This window comes from Enhydra lutris, unplaced genomic scaffold, assembly GCF_002288905.1.
Source record: "Enhydra lutris kenyoni isolate GAN:26980312 unplaced genomic scaffold, ASM228890v2 scaffoldscaffold9, whole genome shotgun sequence".
Classification (NCBI taxonomy): Eukaryota; Metazoa; Chordata; class Mammalia; order Carnivora; family Mustelidae; genus Enhydra; species Enhydra lutris.
In genome coordinates this window covers 38,612,817-38,622,519 of record NW_019154093.1, presented here as the reverse complement: position 1 = coordinate 38,622,519, position 9,703 = coordinate 38,612,817, and the positions used below count along the sequence as shown (strand labels likewise).

Below are 9,703 nucleotides of genomic sequence, written 5' to 3'. Positions count from 1 at the left end.
TAGACACCAAAAGGTGCCAACCAGAGTCTAACTGGCAGTATCTTATTCTGTGACTCCTCAGATTCCCGAAATCACTATAAGGTAAATAACTACAAAGCAGACAACTTAGAGTAAGATGAAGCAAATCACTGAAAGGAAAGTGTTATGCAAAAGATCTGAAATGCAACACATTTAGAGCTTTTGTATAGAGGTGAGTGAAGAGTCTAACATTAACTCTTCCATACTACGCGATGCTTGTTACTCTTATAAAGTCCAGTTAGCTTTACTACGAGATGCTTGTTACTCTTATAAAGTCCAGTTAGCTACAACATGCACTGCAAGGAGGAAAGTAAAATTCAAGTAAGTCAAATGTTCATAAAGATGAGAATAATTTTTTATTTAAGATTTTATTTATTTATTTGACAGACAGAGATCACACGTAGGCAGAGAAGCAGGCAGAGAGGGGGAAGCAGGCTCCCCGCTGAGCAGAGAGCCCGATACTGGGCTTGATCCCAGGACCCTGGGACCATGACCTGAGCCCAAGGTAGAAGCTTTAACCCCCTGAGCCACTCAGGCACCCCAGAGAATAATTTTTGCTGTAACTGAAAAACATCAGCTTTGCTTTTTTTGCTATTTGAATCATGAAAAAGTCTTAAGTCTTTAAATATATAATTATACTAGAGACTGCTGAAAAAATTTAATCTGATATGTACTTTCATCCATATGCTTTAGATAAAGTATATATCTAATAATAACATCAACTATGATCTTATTTTTTAAATGACATTTTAGGAAAAAAACTTTCACAATTATGGGTTTCAGATTATTTTGAATTAATAAAAGTTTGGGAAAGATTTAAAAAGTAAACCACTTTAGTATTCCTTCGTAGCTGTTGTTCTCATTAGAAACATGACATTTTAAAAGAGAAAACTCATGGGATGCCTGGATGGCTCAATTGGTTAAGCATCTGCCTTCAGCTCGAGTCATAATCCCAGAAGTCCTGGGATCAAGTCCCGAGCCTTACTCAGCAGGGAGTAAGTAAGAGACAGTAAGTCCCTTACTCCTTGATCAGCAGGGAGCCTGCTTCTCCCTCAAACTGCCTCTCCCCCTACTTGTGTGCTCTCTCTCTGACAACTAAATAAATAATCTTTAAAAAATTAAAAGAAAAAAAAATTTTTAATGATATCAAAATACAAAATAATACTGTCATTTCATTAATGTGTGCTGTTAAAATGAAGTTTAAATTACATTTTTGTTTTTCTCCTTTAAAAACTATATAAATCCGGATGCCTGGGTGGCTTAGCTAGTTAAGCAGCTGCCTTCAGCTCTGGTCATGATCCCAGAGTCCTGCAATTGAGTCCAGCATCAGGCTTCTTGTTCAGCAAGGAGTCTGCTTCTGCTTCTCCCTCCGCTCCCCCGCACCTTGTATGTGCTCTCTCAAAAATAAATGAAATCTTTAAAAAAATCAAAAACTATATAAATCCCATAATGATATTTTTCAAGCTCTCAAAACAGAATCAATACAACAGCACAGAAGGAAAGAATGTGAGAACATACTCCATTCCCATCACCTACCATTCATTTACAGCCAAAAAAGATACCAACTAAGCTAGGAAAAGCAAAGGAGCTAACCGGGCTTGCTACAGAAGTCAGTCTGAAGTCTGAGTTAATGGTATTCACACAGCTATATGATCAGGTTTAATTTCTTAAATATGAAGAAAAGTGAAATTTATAAATATTTTTAAATCTTTTCATTTCCTGGTCATTGCTCAGAGTCAGAAAAACTAGACCCTTCCAAAATGTGGGAACAAGGTTACTATTGATTTTCCTCTGCTAAGAGTGGTTACGGTATCCACACAAACGACACTGTAAAGACAGAGGCTGGAGAATTGCTGGAAGACCTTGGGCATATCCCTTAACTCCATGGAGCCTGAGTACCTCATCGTCAAAGGGGAGTAATAATACCAACAGGACCTTGGAAGATCTCTGATAAAACGGGAGACTGTGAAAACACACTAAATATTGGTTTAACAAAAGATGTTACTAGACAATTATGCCCATTTTCACTCAATGTGAAGACCTTCCTAACATCTAACTACAGTTTCTAGTCCTAACGGTATGAGAATGGGCAAGGATTGGAGAATGATTGGAGGCTCTGGAAAAGCTTGCTTCTCTCCGCACCCAGTCACTCCAGCTCCCATAGGCAGGCGGCAGTTGATTTCACGATCTCAGACAACCAAGTGGGTGCTACCTGCCTCTAGGCACTTTAGCCCTGTCTAATTTTTTTTAACGGGGGGAAGGGGAGATTTTAAATGGAGAGCGGTGGTTGAGGTTTCATCTTTGGATGCCAGCGTCCGATTTTGTTTCCCTTTACGAATCCCTTCTCTCAAGGCGCTATTAGTTTTGTATTTTCAGAGCGCCCTCTGGCAACAGAGCAGCTTGGTCGGCTCGCGATCATTCTGGAACCCCAGAGTACATAAAGGGAGAAAAGTTCACACTCAGCTACGCGAGTGTGGTTTGCCTGGATCGCTTAGGGACAGGTGAGTTACACTTGCCAGGGTTACAAAAGAGCTTCAGGACGAGGATGGAGTCCCTGCGTTAGAGTCGGTGGATCGGTGAGGAGGGGGGCGGGCGCTCAGGTCGGCCTTGGCAAGTTGCCGCGGGTCTGGAAGCGCAGGGAGACATTTTAGCCCGGGTCGCCCACGGGCGCTCCTCTGGCAAAGAAGAGGAGGAGGCGCCGCGCAGGGAAGAGAGGACTGGCTAGGCGTCCCGTCCGGCCAGGAGTGGGAGCAAGGAGTCCTCCTGGGAGTTTCCAGCCCAGGCGGCCAGGACAGCGGTCACGCAGCAGCCGAGAGACGCGCACAGTTGCTTCTCCATCCTCCTCCCAGCGCACTTATGCCCACACCCCCGGGCGCCCCGCCCTCCGCGGCCTTATAGAAGGGGCCCGCACCTCGCGCGCCTCGGAGCTACTGGCTTCCCGGAGCCGACGGCGCGGTGCCGCCGCCAGAGGAAAGAAGTGAGGCGGCGGCTACGCCCCGCATCATGGAGGGCAGCCCAGCCCTAGCCCCAGTCCGGGTGGACACCGACCTTCGCCGCCGCCCGCGCCCCGCCCGCCAGCTCCCGCTGCTGCTCTCCGGGCGCCGTCCCCTCCTCACCTCGAAGCCAACATGAAGGAGACCCGGGGCGACGGGAGCGCCCCTTTCTGTACCCGCCTCAACTACTCTTACCCGGGCATGTGGTCGCCCGAGCTCTCCGCCGCGGCGCAGGGCAACCTCACGGGTTCCCGGGACCCCCGCGAGGACTGCGGTTCCGTGTCGGTAGCCTTCCCGATCACCATGTTGATCACCGGCTTCGTGGGCAACGCGCTGGCCATGCTGCTCGTGTCGCGGAGCTACCGGCGGCGGGAGAGCAAGCGCAAGAAGTCGTTCCTGCTGTGCATCGGCTGGCTGGCGCTCACAGACCTGGTCGGGCAACTGCTCACCAGCCCGGTGGTCATCGTCGTGTACCTGTCCAAGCAGCGCTGGGAGCATCTCGACCCGTCGGGGAGGCTCTGCACCTTCTTCGGTCTGACCATGACCGTCTTTGGGCTCTCCTCGCTCTTCATCGCCAGCGCCATGGCCGTCGAGCGGGCGCTGGCCATCCGGGCGCCGCACTGGTACGCGAGCCACATGAAGACGCGCGCCACCCGCGCGGTGCTGCTCGGCGTGTGGCTGGCGGTGCTCGCCTTCGCCCTGTTGCCGGTGCTGGGCGTAGGCCAGTACACCATCCAGTGGCCCGGGACATGGTGCTTCATTAGCACCGGGGAAGGAGGCAACGGGACTAGCGCGTCGCACAACTGGGGCAACCTCTTCTTCGCCTCCACCTTTGCCTTCCTGGGGCTCTCGGCTCTGGCCGTCACCTTCGCTTGTAACCTGGCCACCATTAAGGCCCTGGTGTCCCGCTGCCGGGCCAAGGCCACCGCGTCGCAGTCCAGCGCCCAATGGGGCCGGATCACCACCGAGACGGCCATCCAGCTCATGGGGATCATGTGCGTGCTGTCGGTCTGCTGGTCGCCGTTGCTGGTAAGTAGTTCCAGCGAGTGCGGAGGTCAGGATGGGCGCGCGTGGCGGCGGGCAAAGGAAATCTCTGGATGTGGCAGCACCTGCATGGGTGTGTTTGCAACCACAGAGGACTGGAGAGGCCTCTGTCCCCCTATCTTGGTTGTGGCTTCAGAGTTGAGGTCCTCATTTATTTGCTGAGCACCTTTCAAGTGCCAGGTATCCTTCTAGGTTTGTTTACACACAACTGGAGACCACAGGGCTGCTTACACTCTAACCAGAGAAAGTAGGAGGATGCCCAGCTGTCATTTCAGTGCATGTGCACAGATACGAGTTTCTAACAGGTGCAGTGGGAGCAGAATGGCTGTGACAACTGTAGCCTGGTGTTCTGCGTTTTCTCCTTATTTCAAATATCTTTTGCAAGCTGAGGCGATTTTCAGTCTCTGGACCTACCCTACCTGGGAGAGCAGGCAGGCACAGACGTCCTGCAGCTTCTGAGGCAGCAGTGTGCGCTTGCCCAGCAGAACCCGGCTAACCTTTCTTGCAGGCTCACTCTTGACTGGAAACAGGAGAGTGAAGATATGTCTTGCTGCTGCTGCAGCCTGCCTCAGCCCTTTGGAATGGTGCTTGTATCCTCTAGGAAGTGTTTGAACCCACATTCAGTTGGTGGGACCCTAAAGCCTGGGAACTCTGACCAGCCTTTGCTTGCCCTTGTGCCAAACAGGCAGGGCTGTGGCAGGGCCAGTCCTGAGATAGGATCCTGGGGGTTTCTGCACTTCCTAGCTCCTCATAGAGGGTCACAGCCTGGGAGCAAGTGATGTTTACACTCGCTCCTTGTGTAACACCCAGCTTTACCTGGTACTTTCCAGATTTTCCTCTGTGGTACTTTCAGCTAGAGATTTCTGTGGGTGAGTGTAGTTTAGAAATACCTGATGAATGGATATTTGTTTAGGTTCCAAGCAGCCTGGCTTACTAAGGAGGTATGGCAGAAAGAGTTACCAGATCAATGTGGCAGAATTATAGCGGATTATATATTGGACCTGGAAAGTTACTAGACAGTTGTGAAAAACTTCTGAAATCCATGGACACAGTTTTCAGAACCACTCTCAAATAGTTTTTCTTTCTGGTGATGAAATATACATAACATGAAATTTACCATTTTTAAGTGGGTGATTGAGTGGTATTAAGTATATTGACATTGCTGTGGATTTAGTTTTAAATTTAGTTTAAATTTAATTTAGATTTAGTTTTAAAACATTTAGTTTTAAATTCCTCATATTTAAAAACAAAACCTTAGTTCCTTTTTCCCTCCCTCTCTCCCTTGCATTTGACCAAGCAGATATTCCAGAATACCTGTGTTTAACTGGTGCAGTATATTTAGAGTACAAGTCTTGGCTCCAAATCAGTGACACGTGGTGACAAGGAGAGCTATGTCGGGACCTAGATGCTCACAAGTCACGGTGTGGTCACAGTTCTGCGTTCCAAGAGCTGGAACTCAGGCTGATGTCATCACCATGGCTTATAAAGACCAGCACCAATTTTAGGCATATTTACTTATACGGTTGGGGGTACGTCGGCGCCCAAACAGAAGGGAGAAAGAGTTCTAAAAAACAAACACTTTATAAATGTGGTAATTGACATAACTTTAAAGACAAACAGAGTATCTGAGTTTTTCACAGCTGTCATTTGAAACTGAATTTGCTCTTATCACACACTTTATATGTTTGAGTTCGCTTTTGAGTTTGCTCTTATCACACACTTTATATCTTAAAAGAAATGCAATTAAATCATACAAATAAAATGCTTATCTATACAGCTAACCAGATGAAGAGAAACTATGTAGTGTGTTTTTATTTAATAATTTTGATTCTAATGCCACGGGCATGATAACTCTAAGAATTTAGATCAATTTTGAAAGTTGTAAGCTAGATAGTAAAACTCACTCTCTTCAGAAAGACATATTTGGAACTAGTCCTATTTAATTTCTGCATTCAAAAGATATTAACTGGCTTGCAACTTTGTATCAGAGACTCTGTTGATTCATTTCTTATAAAAACATTAAACTTAAAAAAATGAAATAAATTTAACATGTAATCATATCAAAGAGGAGAAATTCATGGTTTCCAAAGTAGGTATTTTTTAAACCAAAGGAGATGGTTCTGTCTTCTGTTTTGTGCACAAACATTGAAAGTTAAACCTTCAAAAACATTGAAGTTAAACCTTCCAATATCTTCAGAAATATCTGCAGTAAAAAAGTTATTGCAAAGAAAAGAAACTGGCAAAACTGCTTTCTTAGTAGGTTAGGGAATTGTAATAAAAATAATAATATAAATAAATAAATAAAAACACGAACTTAGTGAATTAAATTTTTAATGTGTGTTAATGTTGAAGTGAAAGATTTTTTTTTACATCTGTTTTATAACTGTAGAAAAATATAGATTTCTTATTAGTTTTTGTTGAGTTGTGTGCAGGATACTAATCTAATTATTCACACTTAACTTAAATGGGTCCTGAGTGTATCTTATTTTGAAGACTATCACGACTATAGTAAAATTTAATGTTACTGCTGGAAAACTTAGCAGAGAATAGATACCGTTATAAGAAAACATCCAACCTGCAATAAGTTTCTGCCACATAAATACTTAAACAGAGATTTACCTATGGTGGAAACAAAACTTTTTTACTTTTCTTTCTTCCAGAAACCTCACAAAATGTGAGATGTGAAATTGAGAATACAGTGGGAAATGTCGTCATTGTGATAGATGATCTACAATTTGTGGTCACTTTATGTTTCTATGTGGCATCAAATCCTACTGGAATCAACTAGTTGACTCAGCAATGCAATCTATTTGACTTTTTATTATTATTTTATTTTTTATGAACCAAATTCACCAAATAGTCCAGGTATTAGACATGATAGCCAAGTTTCCAGAAACAGGAATCACCTCAGGGTGTTGTTCGCCAAAAGTTATGAGTACATCTTGTGTTTGTTTAAACCTGACCCTCCCCAAACAGGTGGAATGTGGCTAACATGGTCACTCTCTTAAAAATAGTAAATATATGGGGCACTTGCGTGGCTCAGTCTGCTAAGGGTCTGCCTTCAGGTCAGGTCATGATACTGGGGTCCAGGAATCAAGCCCATGTGGGGCTCTTTGCTCAGTGGGGAGCCTGCTTCTCCCTGTCCCTCTGCCCCTCCCCCTGCTCCTTCTCTCTCTCTCTCTCTCACTCTCTCCCTCAAATAAATACATAAATCTTTAAAAAATAGTAAATATAAAACTAACATTGTGAAAAAGGAGGGCAGAGGACCAATGTTTCTCATCTACAACTTTGGAACTGGATAAAAGCTGCTATAGAAATTTCTGCCTTTAATCTTGAGCTTCCAAATTCTGCTCAGTATCCATAAATGTAAATAGGGATGCTTCAATTCAAGAAGATATTTCACAATGTGGATGTGACTTCTTTTAAATTTAAGGAATCACTGATATATTTTGACAAATGAAACTTGCCTTAAATATACCACGTGTTATAATTATACAGGGTAGATTATTTACAGAGGTAACACTGTTTATAGTACAGAAAAGTATTATGGACTTGCTAATTTTCTCTACCTGTAAATTTCTGCCTTATTTAGGATGTTGCTTCAGGAAAATGACTACACATGTGAACTGGCATTATGGGGGAAAAATCTCATTATTTTTTAAAATTTTTATTTATTTGACAGACAGAGATCACAAGTAGGCAGAGAGGCAGGCAGAGAGAGGAAGAAGCAGGCTCCCTGCTGAGCAGAGAGCCTGATGTGGGGCTCGATCCCTGAAACCTGAGCCGAAGGCAGAGGCTTTAACCTACTGAGCCACCCAGGTGCCCCATCTCTAATTTGTTTTTATAAGAATTGAGTTTATTCAGAATTCTTTATTTTTTTATTACAGTACATTTTAAGCACTGTGGGGAGGATATTAGGTATAATTATTGAAAACTGGTGGAAGAGCTATAATCTGTTCAGAGAAGCAGAATCCCCACATTTATGAGTGAAACAATTAGAGGACAACGCAAGATTTGATGTAATTAGTGCCTTTGGTTCTGGGAAGAATGTCCGTCTGACTTTAGCAGTGTAGACTTCAGGGAAGAAGAGGGATGGCAGAGCTTGACCTTGCAGCTGAGAGTTCCGCACGTGAGAGTTCCCCACAAACCAGAACAGAACGTGTCCACTAGAACCATGGGAAAATGCTTTGAAAAGGTTTATGGGATCAGACTGAGTTTGTTAAGATGAACATGGGATGAGGACAGCATTCTTTTGCCAGTAAACCATAGAACTTCTATTTTGAGTTTCTGAACAGGGGAGAGGGTTTACAAAGATTGATATGGCTGTGGTGTGTGGATAGATTTGGACTGGAAAATGGAAAAGAGAGATTAGTTATGAGTTGCTTTTACAAGTCAGTTAGAGCTTTAGGGTAGAGATGGTGGGAAGAGGTGAGTCAGAGAAAGAAAGGGAATAGAGAACTAAAGTTATCAGAAATGGTCAATTTCTGTGATTGATTGACAGACGTTTCTTCTGCATCTGTCCTCTTCACTGCGGTTAATATTTTCACGTCCATTATACCATTTAACTGCATCCTGTAAGATTGCCACTATTTTCTACTATTTTCTCATTCAAAGAACACAAGTATAAAGAATATTAGAACTAGCTATCATTAACTTTCAGCTTTTTATGTTGTTGATTTTTTTATTTTTGACAGGAATTCTAGCTGTAATAGTGGGCCTTGGGCAACTTATATGTCTTTTTATCTGTAAAGTTTGGAGGTCAGACCATTAGACATTTAAGGTATTTTTCCCATTTATGTTATTCTCACGTTCTCTAACTGGGAAGAATGATAGTTCAATACACAGGAATGGGAAACCTAGAAAGGAGACTGGATGGCCAATTGTTTTTTTTGTAAGAACAGGCTCCTGAGTCACTACGGTTTTGGACAGAGTACATATGGTGAAGGTGGATTATCTAAATGATATATCTAGAAACCAATATAACTTGAAGATTAATTATATAAATCATGGCTTAAAGAACACAGATTTTTTTTTTATTTATAGTATAACAGAGAGAGCCAAGAATTAAACAGTTCTTAAGCCATTCTATTTGAAGAAATTCAGATGGTCTAGAGCTGTAACATAATTGTGACTCATTGGCTTTTCTCTTTTGAAAAAGGTGTAAAGGTCAAGAAATCAATTATGAAAGTTTCCGTGGGTTCAGTTTTCTGGGAATAACCTTCAGGAATATGTGTTGAACACATTTGTAACAGACGATGATTCCTCCGGGGGTGCTGATGGGTGGTAGTGAGGGATTCTGCGTCATGTTTCAGCTTCTAATTCTGGCCTTGCATTGCAGGGAGCTTGGGTGGGAAGTCCTCCCTTAAACTCCTTACATTTGTGTAATTTTTTCTGAAGATTTTATTATTTATTTGAATGACAGAGAGAGAGAGAGAGAGAGAGAGCAGGGAAGGGTCAGAGGGAAAGAATCTCAAGCAAACTCCATGCTGAGCATGGACGCCAACTTGGGACTCCATCTCAGGAACCTGAGATCATGAAGGGAGGAAACCAAGTCAGTTGCTGAACTGAATGAGCCACCTAGGTGCCCCACATTTGTGTAATATTTTTTCTAATATAACAGTGTTCCACATTTATTTCACTCATGCCTA

General features: G+C 43.5%; 1 protein-coding gene across 2 annotated transcripts in view; it reads left to right on the top strand.

Annotated features, from left to right (window-relative positions):
* Nucleotides 1-3,105: 3,105 nt before the first annotated feature.
* LOC111143189 (prostaglandin E receptor 3) overlaps nt 3,106-9,703 on the top strand; it is a 186,404-nt gene continuing 179,806 nt past the window's right edge. For both annotated transcript variants that reach the window (XM_022496718.1, XM_022496720.1), the window contains exon 1: nt 3,106-4,040. In XM_022496718.1, the coding sequence (XP_022352426.1) occupies nt 3,147-4,040 (894 nt within the window). In that variant the 5' untranslated portion in view covers nt 3,106-3,146. The remainder of the gene's footprint in view (nt 4,041-9,703) is intronic.